The 18,211-nt window shown below is 43.7% G+C and overlaps 1 protein-coding gene across 1 annotated transcript in view; it reads left to right on the top strand.

The window, feature by feature from the left end:
- Nucleotides 1-18,211, top strand: part of LOC124607342 (ORM1-like protein 3) — a 29,100-nt gene that overhangs the window by 9,879 nt on the left and 1,010 nt on the right. The window contains exon 3 of the mRNA XM_047139647.1: nt 1,052-1,203. Coding sequence (XP_046995603.1) covers nt 1,052-1,203 — 152 coding nt within the window. The remainder of the gene's footprint in view (nt 1-1,051; nt 1,204-18,211) is intronic.

Raw genomic sequence — 18,211 nt, 5'->3', positions numbered from 1 at the left:
AGCGTCACCCTCCGGTAAATCTGCGTCCTTGAGAAGCGCCCTCGTCTTGTTCTCCACCTTCTTTGTAGGGTCAACGCTGATCTTCCGGTAGGAATCGTCATTTAGCAGGCTCTGCATCTTATCAGTGTAGTCCTTATGGGAGACAACAATTGTAGCATTGCCTTTGTCAGCCGGTAGGACAACAATTTCAGAGCGTTCCCTCAGATCACGAATGGCCGCCCTCTCTTTACTGCTGATATTTGACTTCATCGGCTTGGATTTGTGATGTGTGATGTTAGAGATAAATTCAGTGCACTACACAGTATCTGCAAGGATGATTCATATTAAGAAACTACATTAATTAAAGAAATTCAGAGAAAATTAAAGAATGATGACAAATATTTAAGAGCTTCAGACAATTCACAGTAAATGTTCAAAAAGCCAGTGATTAAGACACCATATAATACAAGGTTGGGTTCACAACATCTCAGAATTTACAAAAGTAGAATTATCGGTGATGAGTGCAAACCAACTGTAAAGAGAGAGGGGGCTTTCTCTAAATTTAAATAAAAAGTAATTGTACATTTAAACATAAATTTATAATGTAGCACCAATTATTAACCTTTTAAAACCAACCAAAAATCCATATGTAATGCCAGAAGTATCAAAAATTTGTTTTTGAGTAAATGGATAGCCTACATAAATTTTGAAAATACTTCATTTTTATAAATACACCTTTTGTCCAGCTCTACATAAATGTGTTATTTGTTACTAAAAATGTTAACTGAAAAGGCTGAAAAATGTGTAAATGAAATCATTCAAACTCGGAGACTGAGTGAAAAATCTTATAATAGGTGACATGGCTGCAAAGACTAGTCTCATTTGGTTGTTTTAATTGACTGGAAAAAAATGCTGAACAAAAAACAATCGACTGGCCAATGAGTTGCGAAAACCTGTCAGTTGTGTCATCACTAATGCTGTCTCAAAAGTTTTAGATTTTGTAAACATAATTTTTAATCTTAGTGACTACACATCTGTCGTATCATAATGTTAAATGTTTTACCTTTTACAGTGTCACTTTTTTTTCCTTCACTTCGTGAAAGGCTCACCATGGGTTCCTCAAGATCAAGGGGACAGTAGGGAACTTACCCACTGGGAGCAAATTGATTATGGAGAGCAGTTTACTGTTACTCGGAAATTCTTGACGGTTGTGCCCATTGTACTGTGAGTTAACTACATTCAGTATTATATTTCACAATTAACTTTGAACACTTTAAGAATGCACATTGGTGTTTGGTTTTGTGCATGATCATAAGGAACTGAATATGTTCAAAAATAAAAATTTTATAATGCTTAAAATATGAACTGTAACTGATCGTGCCGGCCGCGGTGGTCTAGCGGTTCTAGGTGCTCAGTCCGGAACCGCGCGACTGCTACGGTCGCAGGTTCGAATCCTGCCTCGGGCATGGGTGTGTGTTATGTCCTTAGGTTAGTTAGGTTTAAGTAGTTCTAAGTTCTAGGGGACAGATGACCACAGATGTTAAGTCCCATAGTGCTCAGAGCCATTTGAACCATTGTAACTGATCGTGGTAGTATAATGAGTGATACTGTACTGTAATACTGTATTGTTGTAAGTTGTTTTTGAATGGTATCAAGAATGAGTTATTCTTCATTATAGACTGCTAAGATTATCCAGTTTTTACTTTACTTCTGTACTGCCTTACTTACTGATTTTAAAACTGAATCCATGCATGTTGAATTTTGTATTCCGTTACTATTTCATGTTTGTTGGCTGCGTTAACTTCCTTTTTTGAGAATTAATTACACACATTGCTCATCTTAGTGTCTTAGATGGATAGTGAGTGGGTTTTACAATCTGATTTTATTATACAGGGTGTTTTGAAAATACTTATATGCACTTTGGAGACATCTTCCTTACACCAAAACAAGAAAAAAGTTAGCGTAAACATATGTCTGACAATCTTTAGTTTTTGAGCAATTAATGCAAGCTGACGTTCAGCGGCTATCTGTATCTACATTTATACCACAGTGTATGTTCCATTGTACCAGTTATTAGGGTTTCTTATGGTTCCCTTAACATAAGGAGTGCAGGAAGAATGATTGTTTGTGTGCCTCTGGGCATGCAGTAATTATTCTAATCGTTTCCTTGCGATCCCTATGTGCGTGATATGTATAGAGGGTTCTAGTATATTCTTAGAGGAATCATTTAAAGCCCTTTTTGAATCCTTGGTAATAGACTTCCTTGCGATAGTTTAAGTCTATCTTAAAGAGTCTTCCACTTCAGTTCCTTCAGTATCTCTGTGACACTCTCCTAGGGATGAGACAAACGGGTGACCATTCATGCTACCCTTCTCTGTATACGCTCAGTATCACCAGTTACTTGCCCATGTCTGCACCATGTTGAAATCCAATCAAAAACTGAATATTTATGCAGCTTCTTTCAGTTAGTACTTCATTATAGATAACTGCATCATATGCAAAAAGCCTGATTTTAATATTAATATTGCCAGCAAGGTCATTCATGTACACCATGAACAGCACGGTCCAACACACTTCCCTGGAGCACACCTGAAGTTACTTCTACATTTGACGATGACTCTCCATCCTAGATAACATGTTATGTTGCCTTGGCACTGAAGAGGCCAGATTCTGTTCAAGGTCTCTCACTATGTTTGAGCTCAGAATATGTTCTAAGTTTCTACAACAAATAGATGTCAAGGATATTGGATGGTAGTTTTGTGGATCACTTCTACTGTTCTTCTTGTAGACATGTGCAACCTGTGCCTTTTTCCAAGAACTGGAGGTGGCTTTTTGTTCGAGGGATCTATGATGGATTATAATTGGAAGAGGGGCTAACTCAGCTGCAAATTCAGTAAAGAATCTGACGGATTCCATCGGGACCTGGAGCTTTGTTCAATTTTAATGATCTCAGTTATTTCTCAACACCACTGACACTAATAATTACTTCATTCATCTTTTCAGTGGTACGAGGATTAAATTGGGGCAATTCTCCTGGTTTTTCCGTTATAAAGGAACATTTGAAAATGGAGCTAAGTATTTCAGGTTTTGCTTTGCTACCCTCAATTTCAGTTCCTGCCCCATTTACTAGAAATGGACGTTAACTTTAGTGTCACTAATAGATTTTATATATGACCAGAATTTCTGTGGGTTCTGTGAAAGATCACTTGACAGTGTTCTGCTATGGTAGTCATTGAAGGCATTGCGCATTGCTCTCTTGAGAGCCAAATGCGTTTCATTTAGCATCTATCTATCTATACCCTGTGCTTTTACACCTTTTGAAGCACATCACTACAGTTCCACTTATTGGTTCACCCATTTGTCTCATTGTATTCTAGATCGTGTTGTGTGAGGCGGAGTTCCAGGTGACTGGTAGGACCATACATTCTCCCAGTACGTTGTACAGGCACTTTATTCAGAATGCTGTAAAAAGCTACTAGAAGATGTGTTGCTGTAAATCAGAAGGAACAAGTGGTTTTTGCATGATGGAATTGGAGTTCGTTTCAGTCAAAGTGTTAGAAATGCAGTGGTTGGTATCTACCATGGCGGAGGTATAGGTAGAAGAGGATTGTCCCATTGTCTGCATGTTCCCCTGACCTTTATATTATTATCTGTGGGGCACCTTAAACAATTGGTTTATGCACCAGACAACTCTGATGCAGAAGCTCTTCATCGACTTGGCATGGAAGCCTGCGAAACCATTGGAAACTACCAGGGAGTATTTGAAAGGGTGTGACAGTCCATTATTTGACAAATGCATTCATGTTTAGAAACAAGAGTACATTTCCAGGATTTATTATGACTTTTTGTGTTAATGAGCTCCAATCACCTAAATTGTAAACTTTCATTATTAATTTGAAAAAGGAACAAATTTTGGGCATATGATATCTGAACTTATTTTCTTGTTTTGCTGTGAAGATTTTTGAAATATGACTGTATTATAAAAGGGAGTGCTTACTAATCACCATATAGAGGAGACAGCGTGCATGTATGTGTGTGATGGGAGTAACTATGTAGGTAATATGAAATGGAACAAGCATGCGAGTATTGTGAGAGAAGGCGAATGGCTGACCTCGATTTATTGGGAGGATTATGGGAAAGCGTGACTGGTCTGTAAAGGAGACCGCATATAGGATGCTAGTGTGACCTATTCTCGAGTACTGCTAGATTTCGTTGGATCTGCACCAGGTCGTATTAAAGGAAGACATCGAAGCAACTCAGATTTGTTACTGGAAGGTTCAAACAACAGTGAAGTATTGCGGAGATGTTTTGGGAACTGAAATAGGAATCCCTGGAGGAAAGGCGACATTCTTCTGGAGCAAGATTATTGAGAAAATTTATAGAACTGGCATTTAAAGCTGACTGCGGAACAATTTTACTGTCGCCATCATAGATTTTGCGTAATGACCATGAAGATAAGGTACAAGAAATTAGGTCTCATACAGAAGCTTATAGTTAATTCTGTGTCCATTGCTCTGTTTGCGAGTGGAACAGGAATGGAAATGATTAGTTGTGGTCTCACAGATGTTTTATTGACAAAAGAGAAACATATGGTGTAATACTTTCTCAAATAGCACTGCACTTAAGACAGAAAAACTAATTAGTAAACTATTATCTTCATTTTGATACTGTCTTCCTTCAGATTTTAGAACGTTGATGCGGATTTTCGTAGTTCTAAAAATTTGTGTTTTTGGAAGCATTTTGTGTTCTGCTTGTTTGTGTATGATATGATCAGCTTGTAAAAGTCAATCATAATTAGTCAGGTGCATCAGTTTTTAAATATGATTCATATTAGGCGCACTCTGTGGGTTGCTTAGCTGATTGGCTGGTCCAATACAGCTCAGAGATGGTACTGAGCATAACGGGTGCCTCATTTACCAAGGCGGTAATTTAAATCCCCCATGCAGCTGCCCATTTTTAGGTTTGTCACAGCCATCCTTTTCAGCCTTGGGGCTTGATTTCCATTTCTAAATTTTTTGTTTTTAGTGTGAGCCATTTGAGAAAGAGCTCCGTTCCTAGCATCTATGTCGTGGATTCCTCTCCCTAATTTCCTTCCCCTCTTCCTTCCCCACTATAGGCCCCCTCCACCCTGCTAGGTCACCAGCATGTGTAGCCAGTCTGTGTGATGGGGCTGTTATGTACCCTTTTGGCTGAGCCCCTTTAAGACACAGGGAGCACACTACTGATACCTGAGCTGTTGCCTCCCCATGTATGCCAAGGAGTGGTTGCTTGTTATCCTGGAGCAAAGGAACTCCTGTCAACAGCTGCTGTGCCAGGCAGCCCCTGCTGTGGCGGGGTGGCGCCCATGGGGAGAGCCTTCGATTTGATTGGGCTTGTTTGGCGCATGAAGTGTTTAAAGCTGCAAAAATCTGGCCATTCTCAGATGACGTGTCTCTGAGTGGGAAACATTCATTGAATGTTGCTTCATATGGTCCTGCAGCCTTGCCTTCCCTGGCTTCACCCCCCAGGGGGCTCACAGTCCTTCCGTGAGCATGTGTGCATGTGTGTGGCGAGCACGGCGCCCCGAGCTATTGCAGCCTTGTTTCCCAGGCTGCATTTCCTTTCCCTTTCTCTTCCCCTCCTTTCCTGTCCTTGCTCCTTCCCCTCCGCCCTCTCCTCTCCCTCTCGTGGTGTCCTTGTTTATGTTGGCCCCACTATCCTCCTGGTTATGTTGGCTTTGTGATTTGGTTTTGTTGAGTAATTACCTCATCCTTTTGGCATCCTCTGGTCCCCCTCTGAGGTTGACCTCCATTACTAAATTTCTATTCTGTAGTGTGAGCCACTTGGGGAAGAGCACCTTACCTAGTGTCTCCGGCATGTGCCCTCCTAGTTCCTTCCATCTTTTCCTTCACATCATTGTCTGATGCTAGGGTACATAGTCAGCACGGTAGCCAGCCCGTGTGGTGGAGTCACTATGTACCCATTTGGTTGAGCCTCCTGAAAGCACAGGGATCACACTTCTGATACCTGTGTTGTGATGACCTCATGTAAGCCTAGGAGTGGTTGCTTGTCATCCTGCAGCATCAGAACTCCTGGCAATGGCTGCTGTGCCAGACGGCCCTTGCTGTGGCTGGTGGCGCCCCTGATCAGAGTGGGTGGTATCAGGGCGGACGCTATGCGAATGAAACGCATATGGGTCCAGAACTCTGGCCGTTCTTCTACGGACGTCTCTTTGAATGGAACTGATTCTTTTAGTGCTGCTTCAGGGAGGAGGGTCAGGCTCGTACGCTAGGGACAAAACCTTTCCCCCGCTATCTGGTTTGCACCAGGACTGATGGGGATACTTTCACCGATACCAAACTTTTATTTTTTGTTGAACACATTGAAAACAAGTTTGGCGAAGTGGACACTCTGAGTAAAATGTGGTCAGGTTCGTTGTTGATCAAAACTGCTTCAGCTGCCCTGTTTGCGGTCCTTTGTGCCTGTGACCATCTTGGCCCAATTCCTGTGTCCATTACCCCCACCAGTCTTTGAATATGGTTCAAGGTGTAATTTTTCACACGGACCTCATCCTTCAAACTGATGAGGAACTTAGGAACAATCTAGGATGGCGCGGTGTTCATTTTTTCGCTGTGTTCAGGGGCCTGAAGGACAATCGCATTGATACTGGTGCCTTTATCCTGTGAAGGGGATAACCCCCCCTCTGAGAAGGTCAAGATTATGATTTATCAATGTGACCTGAAGCCGTACACCCCACCACCTATGCGATGTTTTAAGTGTTTGCGTTTTGGGCTTCCCACTGTTTGCAGACCCTCTCTGTGGTGACTGTGGATGTCCACTCGATGAGGGTAGTTCCTGTGTTCCCCCTCCTGTGTGTGTTAATTGTCATGACAATCATTCTCCGCATTCACCAAATTGCCCGGCTTATAGGAAGGAAAAGAAGATACAGGAATATAAGTCCCTTGATTATCTAACCTACACTGGGGCTCGTAAGAAGTATGCACATCTTCATCCTGTGTCAGTGACGTCTAGCTAGGTTTTAGTTACATTTTCACTCCTTCCTCCCCCTTCCTTACCCCAGTCCCAAACCCCTCTCCTTCCCCCATCCCTGCAGTTCCCACACCCTCCCCTCCGGGTGCAACTTCCCCTCCCCAGTCGGAGAAGTGTCCCACTTGACCATGTGCTGGTCAAGCGCGCCACTCCCGGGACCCCCCTTCCCGGCACCTTTCAGGCCAAAGGTCTGCTGCCACACGACGACCGCGAGAACCACGGTCTGTGGGCCCCAGGTCGCCCACTCTCTTTCTGTTCCAGATCTTGCTGCAGCTGACTCCCTTTTGCATCACAGCCCTCCTCGATCTCAAACAGAAAAGAAGAAGAAACATAAGTCCTGGTACAAGGAACCTCTGGTGTCACCAGAGGTCCCGTCCCCAATCTGACTCTGACCTGCTGTTCATGGACGTCGCCCCTTCCTTGTCGGTGACCGCTGGTGACCCGGTGGCATGACTGGCTTCAGCCTGTTCACCCCCCCCCCCCCCCCCCCCCCTCCCCTCATTTGGATCATCATTTTGTGGTTATCCAATGGAATTGTAATGGGTATCACCGTCACCTTCCGGAGTCGAAATCCCTTATTTCGTTTTACTCTGCAGCTTGTGTGGTTCGGCAGGAATCTCATTTTACTGATGATCACTCACCGACCCTCTGTGGTTTCCATGCTTTTTGTCAAAATTGGGTCAGCCCATTGCGGGCCTCTGGTGGTGTTTGTACGTTGGTCCATACGGATGTTGCTAGCACGTAGTTTCCTCTTCAAACTACATTGGAAGCGTTTGCTTTTAGGGTCCACCTGGGCTCTGGGGTCACAGTTTGCAATCTTTATATCCCTCCTGACAGGACTCTTACACCTGCTGCCTTAAATGCCTTTCTTCAGCAACTTCCTCCTCCCTTCCTCCTTCTTGGGGATTTTAATGCTCATCATCCCTTGTGGGGCAGTGCATTTCCGTCTAGTTGGGATCTTCTCATAGACCAGTTTCTTGCAGACCACGACTTGTGCCTTCTTAATGATGGCTCCCCCACCCATTTCAGTGCTGCTCATGGTGCCTTTTGTGCCATTGACCCTTCTCTTTCTTCTCTCTCCCTCCTGCCTTATTACACTGTTTGCCACACGACAACCTTTGCGATAGTGAGCCCTTCCTGTTGATTCTCTCGTTCTGAGAGGGGTGGTCTCCAATCGATCATTTACTTCACTTGGAATCCACAGTTCGGCAGGCTTCTTCCTAGCGCCACAATTTGGTTGCAGTGTTTTTCGACCTTCACAAGGCCTATGACATGGATTGGCACCATCATATCTTTCTTACACTTCATGAGTGGGGCCTTTGGGGTCCACCCCGATCTGGAGCTCAACCTCGATGCACAGTGATTACCTGTGGTCCCATAGTTTCATTTCCTGGGTCGTCCTCTTGACAACAAGCTCACTTGGGTGCCTCATATCAGAATTCTGAAGATAGGATGTTTCCGTAAGCTCGATGTCCTTTGCTTCCTTGCCCACACCTCTTGGGGTGCAGATTGTTCCACTCTTCTCTGCCTTTATTGGGCTTTAGTGCTGTCTCGCTTGGACTATGGTTGTCAAGTTTATGGTTTGGCTGCTCCTTCCACACTGCGCCTCCCAGGTCCGGTCCAGCATCGTAGTATCCGTTTGGTCACTGGTGTGTTCCCTACTAGCCCTGTTGATAGTCTCCTGATTGAAGCTGGGATCCCCCTCCCCACTTTCTGTCGGTGGTCCCAGCTTCTGGTTTCTTACACAGTCACTGTCCATTTCTCTCGCACACATCCTTCCTGTTCTGTTCTCAGACCATGGATGTCGCCCACTTGATTGCCACCCTTGGGCGGGTTTACCTGTTGGGCTTCGCTTTGCGTCTCTTCGTCATGATTTTCAGCTTCTTTTGTCCTGTCTCCTACGTGGAAAATTGCTTCTTGCCAATTGCATATGGGGTGTTTACTATGGAACTGATGGCAATTTCCCAGGCCCTTACCTTCATTAAACTGTTCCAACTTGACTACATTTTGTTATGTACGGACTCAACGTGTGGCCTTCAGGCTATTGATCGGTGTTTTTCCCCCCATCTCTTGGTCTCTGCTATCCATGACCGTCTCTCTGATCTTCACCATATTGCTTGTTCCGTTGATTTCCTTTGGGTCCCTGGCCATGTGGGTATCCCAGGTAATGAGCTTGCTGATAGTTTGCCTGGGGAGCAGTTACTTACCCCTCCTTCTCTGTAACCCCTCCTGTGGCGGATTTACAGCTTCATATCAAATCCCACTTCGCAACTCTTGGGAGACTACCATCCTGTCTAATGAACTTGGTGCGATTAAGGTGACGCCTGTCCCGTGGTGTTCTTTTTTCCGCCTCTGCCGAAATGACTCGACCATCCTGTGTTGTCTCCACATCGGCCATACCAGGCTGACCCATGATTTTCTTGTGTGTAATGACCCACGCCCAGTTTGTGGTTGTGGAGCCTTCCAGTCAGTAGTCCACATTTTGGTGGAATGCCTCTTCTTTTGGCTCTGTGTACTGAGTACAGACTTCCACGCACTTTACCTTTAATATTGGCTGACGATTCCCAGATGGTTGTACTGGTTTTCAGTTTCCTCCATGGAAGTGGTTTTATTTTCAGTTCTGAGGTTTTTAATCTCCCTCTGGAGTTCAGGCAGGGTGGTGAGGGTTGGGGTGTCTCCCACTGTAGGCTGTGTTTGGAGATTCCTGATTCCCCTCCCTGGCCAAGATCCTCTTTTCTCTCCCCTTTTACTCTGTTCTTATCACTTTTTAGATTTGGTTAGTCTCCTTTTACAATACACGCTTTTACATTCTAGCAGGTGGTCTTGCCTGTATTCCATCAGAGGTCGGATATTTCCTGCCTCTAGCTTAGCCTTGGGTTGCCCAGTTGTTGACTTCTCTTTTTGTTTTCACCATTAACACAACTGCACTCTTACGTTTCTTAGCCTTTTACCTTTTATCGTTATGACTCTTCTGAGATGTAAATCCGTCCGAATGTACCACATTTGAAACAAGGTACTGAGGACCTTGCTGTTTGGTCCCTTTAACCCCAATCAACCAACCAACCATCTCTGGCTACACCCTGGGAGAAGGCCAGGCTCACCGTCTTGGTATTAAACACTTTCCTCACTACCTGGTCAGTACTAGGACGGACAGGAACACATTCATTGCCACAGTCGTTTTTTGTGGAGATAATTGAGACAAGTTTGGCAGAGTCTCTCTCTCACTAAGATGTGGTCAGGCTCCCTGTTGATCGAAACTAGACTCTGGCTAATCCGGCCATTCCTGGCACATTTGGGTGCTGTATTATTGCGTGTCTGAAAAATATTTTATTCGTTTATTTTGTTTATTTATTTATTTATTTATTTTGAAAACATAGGGGATATAGTGTTTTGTACTTTATTAAACTGAAGGATACAATTTTAAAACAGAGGATATACTTTATTACATCCAAAAATACATTAATTTTCAAAGTAAACTTAGTCCTAGAGTCTGTTCTGTACATAATTATACAGTTGTATCACTCACTATCAAACATGTCCCTAATTTTTAACTGTCGCAATGACGATACGCGATGGTGGCATGCTGTATCACGCAACCGCTTTACAAGTGTTACATAGGTACTTTATGTATATGGTTGTTGCATAATGTCCTCCAGGAAGAATTCGGCAGCTTCAGCACCAGCAGTGTGAGAAATCTTCATGCCCTCTCCTACTGTGTCCTTTTCTTCATCACTTTCATCATTACTTTCTTACACACTTCATCTGTTAAAATTTGGTCCATATCACAGTCTTCCTCATTCAGCCACTTAGTAACTTCATCAATTTCTTCTTCCCCTGGAAGGTTGTGAAACATGTCAGTGTACAAATTAATTGATAATTCTGAATTGACTGGCTCATCGCTGTCAGTCAGTACTTGATCCAACTTGGCATAAATGAATGGCCACAATTTTCTCCAGCTCTTCATTATGGTAGTGCTATCCACATTATCCCATGATTCGGCTGCTTGGAAAACACCACGTATGTTAATTGCTTTCCACGCCTGCAGTATAGTCTCGATAGTCGTTTTCACTTTTATTCAGCAAGGAGAAGAGAAGCAAATGTCGATAATGGCATTTGATTCCAAAATTCCCTGGTCCATGGGCTGAATTAGGGCTGTCACATTGGGTGGGAGAACGAGTGCTTGTATACCATCGGACTTCAGAGAAACATCTGAAGGATGACTGGGGGCATTGTCAGTTATAAGGATAGCTTTCAGTGGGAGCTCTTTCTTCTTATCACCTTAAGCGGTAGTTTATGACTCCCATTTGCATCAAAACACGTCATTTATGTTGCATGCTGTTTCTGTTGCTTGTAACTGTAAGCTTCCTTCTCATTCTTGGGCGCTAATGTTTTTGAAGGAAGCATCTTTTAAAAGAATCCTGTTTTATCAGCATTATACAAGGCATCAGCAGTTAAATATTCTTCCTCTGTTATCTTCCATATCTAGCTTACAAACTCATCACCATCCTTACCATTAGCTGAGCGACTTTCCCCAGTGACTGCCAGCTGCTGAAAGCCATGTCTTTTTTCCAATTTGGTAGCCAACCTTTGCTCACTGCAGACAAGTTACTACTGCCAAGTTGTTAAATGCAGCTGCTTTTTCCTTTATAATTGGGCACTGACTGGAATTCCTTTACTGTGTTTTGTATGAACCATCTATAAACAGCTACGTCCAGTTCTCATTCTCACTCTTTCGCATAACCTTCCGTTTTCGCAGTTCACTATCCATTTGTCTTGAGTACTATCAAATAACATCTTCTTTCTTTTTGATGTCATAAATAGTTGCTCATCCAACATTGAACACAGCAGCAATTGCTTTCTGCGAAGAACCTTGATGTAATTTGTCTAAAATTTCGAGTTTCTTCTTGAGGTCTAGTGTAACATGTTTCCTTTCAGAAGATATGATTCTGAATTGTAAAGAAAGCTACAGTTTAAAATACAGTGTATAAAGCATTGTTTAACTAAGCGTTGTTGTGCACTATAATTCATTGTGCACGTGTTTTTGGGTGTGCACCGGATTACTGAGAGGCTGGACGACTGAGGGCCAGATTAGTGAGAGTCAGTCTGCAGCTCTTTGTGTTTGGGATCATCTTTGTGATTTCCCGGTGTCTATTACCATTCACCAGTTGCTGAATTTGGTCCAGGGAGTGATTTTTCATTGGGACCTCATCGTGGAAACTGATGGGGAACTCTGGGGTAATCTGGAGTGACGCGGCATTTACTTCGTTCGCCGTGTGCAGAAGGGTCATAAAGACAACCACATTGATACCGACGCATGTATTCCAGCTTTCGAGAGAGGTATCTTCCCAGAGAAGGTCAAGGTCATGCTACCAATGTGACTTGAAACCATACATCCCATTCGGTGCTTGCGTTCTGGGCATATGTTTTCCTGCTGTATGGCGGGCCCTCTATGTATGTGGTGACTGTGGACACCCACTCCATGAGGGAAGCACCTGTGTTTCACCACCTGTGTAAGTTGTCATGACTGCCACTCTCCACACTTGTCAGATTGCCTAGCTTACAACAGAGAAAAGATGATCTAAGAGTACAAGTCCATGGGTCGCTTATCTTATGCTGAGGCTTGCAAAAAATGACACTATCTGGTGTCGCTTTCAACTTTTGCCTCTGTTAAACCTTCCACCCTCCTCCCTTTTCCTTAATGCAGCTTCTTACCGCTCTCACCTTCCCCTCCCCCTCCCCTGGAGTTTCCGTACCCTCCCCTCTGGGTGTCACTCTTCCTTCCTGACTGTAGAAGTGCCCCCCTTCTTCATTACCCACCAGTGATGGGGCTCCCCCCTGGGTCCCCCAAGGTCTCTCAGGCTGGAAGCCTGCTACCACATCGCGGCTACGAGACTCACTGTCTGTGCGGCCCAAGGTCGCTTGCTCTCTTTTGATCCTGGAGCTTGCAGAGGCCTGCTCTCCCTGGTATCCTGCACTCCTTACGCTCCTAAAGAGGAGGAGCAGGAGGAGTAGAAGAAGTGACCTCCCTTTGGCTTCTTTATGTCCATCCTGGACTCATGCAACACACTTAACCAATGGAATTGCAACAGATATTATTGTCACCTTCTGGAAATACAACACTTTGTTTCCTCTTATTCTGCGTTCTGTCTTGCGCTTCAAGAAACACACTTCAGAGATGATCACTCTTCAATGTTTTGTAATTATTGGGTTTTCTATCAGAACTGTGCTGGTCCTGGGATAGTATCTGGAGGTGTCTGCACCTTGGTTTGTATCAATGTCATTAGTGAGTAGATCCTCATTTGCAATGTCTACCTCCCTTCAGATAGGCCACTTCCATATGTTGAACTGCCTTAGTACAGCAATTCCCACCTCTCTTATCTCCTCCTTGGGGACTTTGATGCACACCACCCCCAGTGGGGGACTGCCACTCTGACGGGTATGCGTCTTCTAATTGACCAGCTTACTATGGGCTTTGATTTGTGTTTCCTCAATGACAGTTCCCCTACCCATTTCAGTGACTCTCAGGGCACCTTTTCTGCTATTGATCTCATGATGTCCTCCCCTGCTCTCGTGGCTTCCCTACATTGGTCACCGTGTCATGATCTTTGAGACACTGACCATTTTATGGTGATTCTGTTATTCCCCTGCTGCTGCCAGGCAGACAGGCCCCCTTTTTGGGCATTCTGCAGAGCCAATTGGCCTTTATACAAATCTGCTGATTAGTACTGTGGTGGACCAAGGAAATTGCACTTGCTGTGTAGGACCGCCGATAGCTGCTGCAATGATTTAAGTGACATCCTTCACAGATCAGCCTTATGGCATTTAAGCATCTCTGTGCTAAGGCCCACTACCTTATTAAGCAGAGTAAAAGGGAATGCTGGGAGCAATATCTTTCTTCCCTGGGGATGTATGTCTCTTCATTGCAGGTTTGGTCCAAGCCCCGTAGCCTTTTGGGCCACCAACAATCAGCTGTCCAGATCTTATCCTACAGGGTGTTCTGCTTACTTATCCATTTATCCTCGCAGAACATCTCGTGAAGCACTTTGCGACAAAATCGGCGTCTTCTTCCTATCCTGCTACCTTTCTCTGGCAGAGCTGAAGAAACCCCTTTCTGTTTCAACCATTCCCAAGCTGGAGCCTATAATGAACCCCTCACTGAATGGGAATTTGTGCAGGCTCTTACCTCTTCATGACATGGCTCAGGGCTCGGATTCCGTTCACACCGAGATGATCCAACATTTGGACATTACACGGAGGCAACATTTGCTCAGGGTCTTCTACCGCATTTGGCTCACAGGTGGTGTTCCCTTACAATGGTGAGACAACATAGTTATCCATGTCCTTAAGCCTGGGAAGAACCCAACGTGTCTCTACAGCTGTCGACTGATTAGCTTGACCAATGTTTTAAATTGCTCGAGAGGGTAGTTAGCTTCAGGTTATGTTGGATACTTGAATCTCGGTGCCTTTTGTCACTGTATCAGTGTGGATTCTGGGAAGTATGATTTGCAACTGCAATTTACTCAGGTTGGAGACAGTGATATTCTTTGACGTACATAAAGCATACAGCAGGGCCTGGTGCTGTTGCATTTTAGTTACCCTCCATGACTGGGGATTTCGTGGCCGCCTTCTGGTTTTTATCTGTGAGTTTTAATCCCACCAACTCTTCCAGGTTAGAGTTGACACCTCACTTGGCATCCCTCAGACCCAGGAGAAAGGCATCCCATAGGGTTCTGTATTAAGTGTCACACTCTTCACCACCACAATCAGTGGGCTTGTGCCTTCTGTTGGGCCTCTGGTTACCCTGGCGGCGTATATTCACAATTTTTGCGTCTGGTGCAGCTCCCATTTGTTAGCGTCTGCTGAAGGCCAGCTCCAACGAGCCATCCAACTGGCCTCTGCATGGGTCCTTTTTCATGACTTCCAGTTTTTTCCTTCCAAAATGCAGGTTATGCATTTTCGCAGTAGACCTACAGTAGAATTACAGCAGACCCCGATCCAGAAATTTATTTAGACAACCAGTGCCTAGATGTTGTAGTGCAGTTCCATTTCTCGGGCCTTCTTTTTGATGAAACGCTGACACAGCTGCCTCATATTCGCCACCTAAAGACGACATGAATGTGGAAGCTTAATGCTCTCTGCCTCCTGGCCCATAATTTGGGGTGCAGACTGTGCTAATCTTCTCCACCTTTTCTGTGCTTTGTTTTGTCCAGAGGGACTGATGACCTCAGAAGTAAAGCCCCATAGTGCTCAGAGCCATTTGAGCCAGCCATTTTGTCCACACTAGATTATGGTTGTCAGGTGGCTCTTTCCACTCTGAAACTACTTGACCCTGTTCATCATTCAGGGGTGCATCTGGCTATCAGTGTCTTTCACCCTAGTCCTGTTGACAGCCTCTCCACAGAAATGGGGACTCTCCCCTCTACAAATACGATGGGACCAACTCCTGGTTACTTAATGCAATTGCCATTTGACGATTCCCTACCCATCATGTGTACTGTCCTCTTTGAAAATGAGGGATGTCTCTCCTGATACCAGCCCTCAGGTGTGTGTGTCGCTTCCCCCTGTTGGGATCTCTATAATGTGCCCCCTATGTGGCATGATAGATGCCCATTATTTTGTTCTACAGATGTCTGTAATGCGTCTATTGGTGCTTTACTTTCAAATGAAATGCTGCCATTCATTCGAGTGCTGCACTCTACCCACAGGTAGCATCTGTGGTACCCGTGTATGTTCACAAACGAATCAGGGGTGCCCTTCTGATTGGTATAGGTACAGTACAATAGCATTACACCTGCAGTACACACTTCTCTGTGTGTATATACGGGGTGACAGTTATTGAACTATATGAAATAAAGGAAATTAGTTACAAACTACAGCATATACACTCTTTATTCAACATGTAAACATCATTACAGATATTCAGATTTAGGTTATGACATGTTTGATATGCTTGCCATCATTGGCAATGATGTGGTGCAGACGAATAACAAAATTCTGCTCGACCCACTGAGGTGTTGGAATATTGATGCTGTTGGTGACCACCTGAACAGCTGTTTTCAGCTCAGCCATGGTTTTGTGGTTATTGCTGTACACCTTGTCTTTAATATAGCCCCACAAAAAGGAGTCACATGTGTTCAGATCCGGGGAATACATCAGCCAATCGAGGCCCACGCCAGTGGCCTCTGGGTACTCCAGAGCCAGAATGCAGTCACCAAAGTGCTCCTCCAGAACATCACACATACTCCTGCTTCAATGGGGTTGAATTCTGTCTTGCATCGCATCTTGTCGAAATAAGGGTCATTTTGGATATGGCAATGAAATAACCTTCCAAAACATTCACATAGCATTCTGTAGTCACCATGCCATCAAGGAATATCACACTGACTATTCCGTGACTGGTGTCATAGGGCTAGACAGTGTGTTTAAAGAAATGATAGAAGCCTATTATGTTGTCCTCTTCAGCTTCGTCCAGCTGTTCATATAGAAGTAACAGGAGTGTAGCTGTCCAATATCTTTTTACACCTCTGCAAAGTTTCCTGAAATGAGGGAACATAGAGTGAAAAAACATCCCCGGAGGTAGCTCCACTCTCTGCATAGCAGGCCACAGCAGATGGCAATAGCAGCAAGTGTGATGTGTAGCAGCCAGCCTCATTGCAGACAACCTGCAATATATCTCGTGTATTTTCTTGAGACTGGAAAGAATATCGCTCTCCATCCACTGTTAAAAGCAATTTCAATGTAAGTTTGCAGCATATGAAATATAGCTATGACCTAAACCCACCAAACGTAAACTGACCAATGACTACTGTTCACTGCACTCTTTCCAAAATATGGTCGCTGGTTTACTTATTTGGGAAGTGTAACTGTGGGCAAGAATGGAGGAGGGGGGGGGGGGGGGGGGGGGGGAGAGAGAGAGAGAGAGAGAGAGAGAGAGAGAGAGAGAGAGAGAGGTTTTTAATTTTCTTGCAAGAGAACTATACTAGGGTAATACCAGCTGCACTGGTTGTATAAAGCTCTTTTAAGGACGTATAACTTCTCCATCACTGTTTCTGTATCCTGTTTTCTTGCAGGCACAGCATTGCCTTCCAAAGGAGAAGTTGAATTGCCAGGGTTTCGTGGCTAGTACCAAATACAAATAATATTTCACTCATAGGAGATAATGAGGGATCAAATAAGACATCAGTTTGGCTCTATTTTGGTCAAACATAGATTCAGGAATCAAATTCTGGTCAACAAGAGTTATTGTGGTAGTCACAGTAACATAGTACTAATAAAATACCAGCTGAAATTCAAGAAGGTAAAGAGAAAGCAGCCAAAATGTTGGAACTTAACAAGTTAGAGGAACCAAAATCACAAACTGCCATGGAAGAACATGCATTGAATGAAACGGCTCTTCAGGGAGTTACAGTGTGGAAAATTTTGGTTTGACTATAAAAAATATGTATTAAATGCAGCAGAGAAAGTAATAGAATTGAAAAAGGCAGAAAAGAGGCAGTCACATGTAACAATGTTGTACTCGAGAAACAACAAATATATTGATTTTGGCTCAGTCTTGTACAACTGGATTACAATGAACTTGTTTAATCTAGTCTTGAAGTACTTGTATATTCTCAACCAATTTGTGCATTTCTTTCGGTTACCCTTTCTAAACTGCTGACAGATGTCATGGTTCTAGTGATTTGTATTTTATCATCACTGCTGCGCATAACAACTACTTCCTGTATCAAGTATTCTATGGGTCCAAAAAGGCTTTAAATGCCCAAATTGAATACATATATATTTACTGAATTATGTTTATAGAGAAATGGGTGGTTTAAGCATACATTCATTATTGATTTTGAATTTCTATTGATTGATTTTAATCAGAATTGGCAGCAACATTGTATTGAGAATATTTTCTCTTTTGCAATTGTCAGTTTTTTGTGCCCAACCATAAATGACCAGCTACAAAAACATGTTAAAACTTAAACCATTAGTACACGAAGTTTAATACACTTTTGTATATAGTCTTTAGTTTGAAATGTCTAGTGACTGTCTGTGTTGGTTGTGTCCACTGCAAAATGATATGAATTCTTGTACACACATGCAGCAACCTTAATATACCATCTCTGTGGTCTAGTGTTTAGCATTGCTAGTTGCTAAAGTGCAGGTCCTGGATTAGTCCTGTAGTAAGATTGCTACAGAATGGGGTTCACTCGACTTT

The sequence above is a fragment of the Schistocerca americana genome, chromosome 3 (genome assembly GCF_021461395.2).
Source record: "Schistocerca americana isolate TAMUIC-IGC-003095 chromosome 3, iqSchAmer2.1, whole genome shotgun sequence".
Lineage (NCBI taxonomy): Eukaryota > Metazoa > Arthropoda > Insecta > Orthoptera > Acrididae > Schistocerca > Schistocerca americana.
Note: the sequence above shows the minus strand (reverse complement) of the source record. Positions and strands in the feature narration are given on the sequence as shown.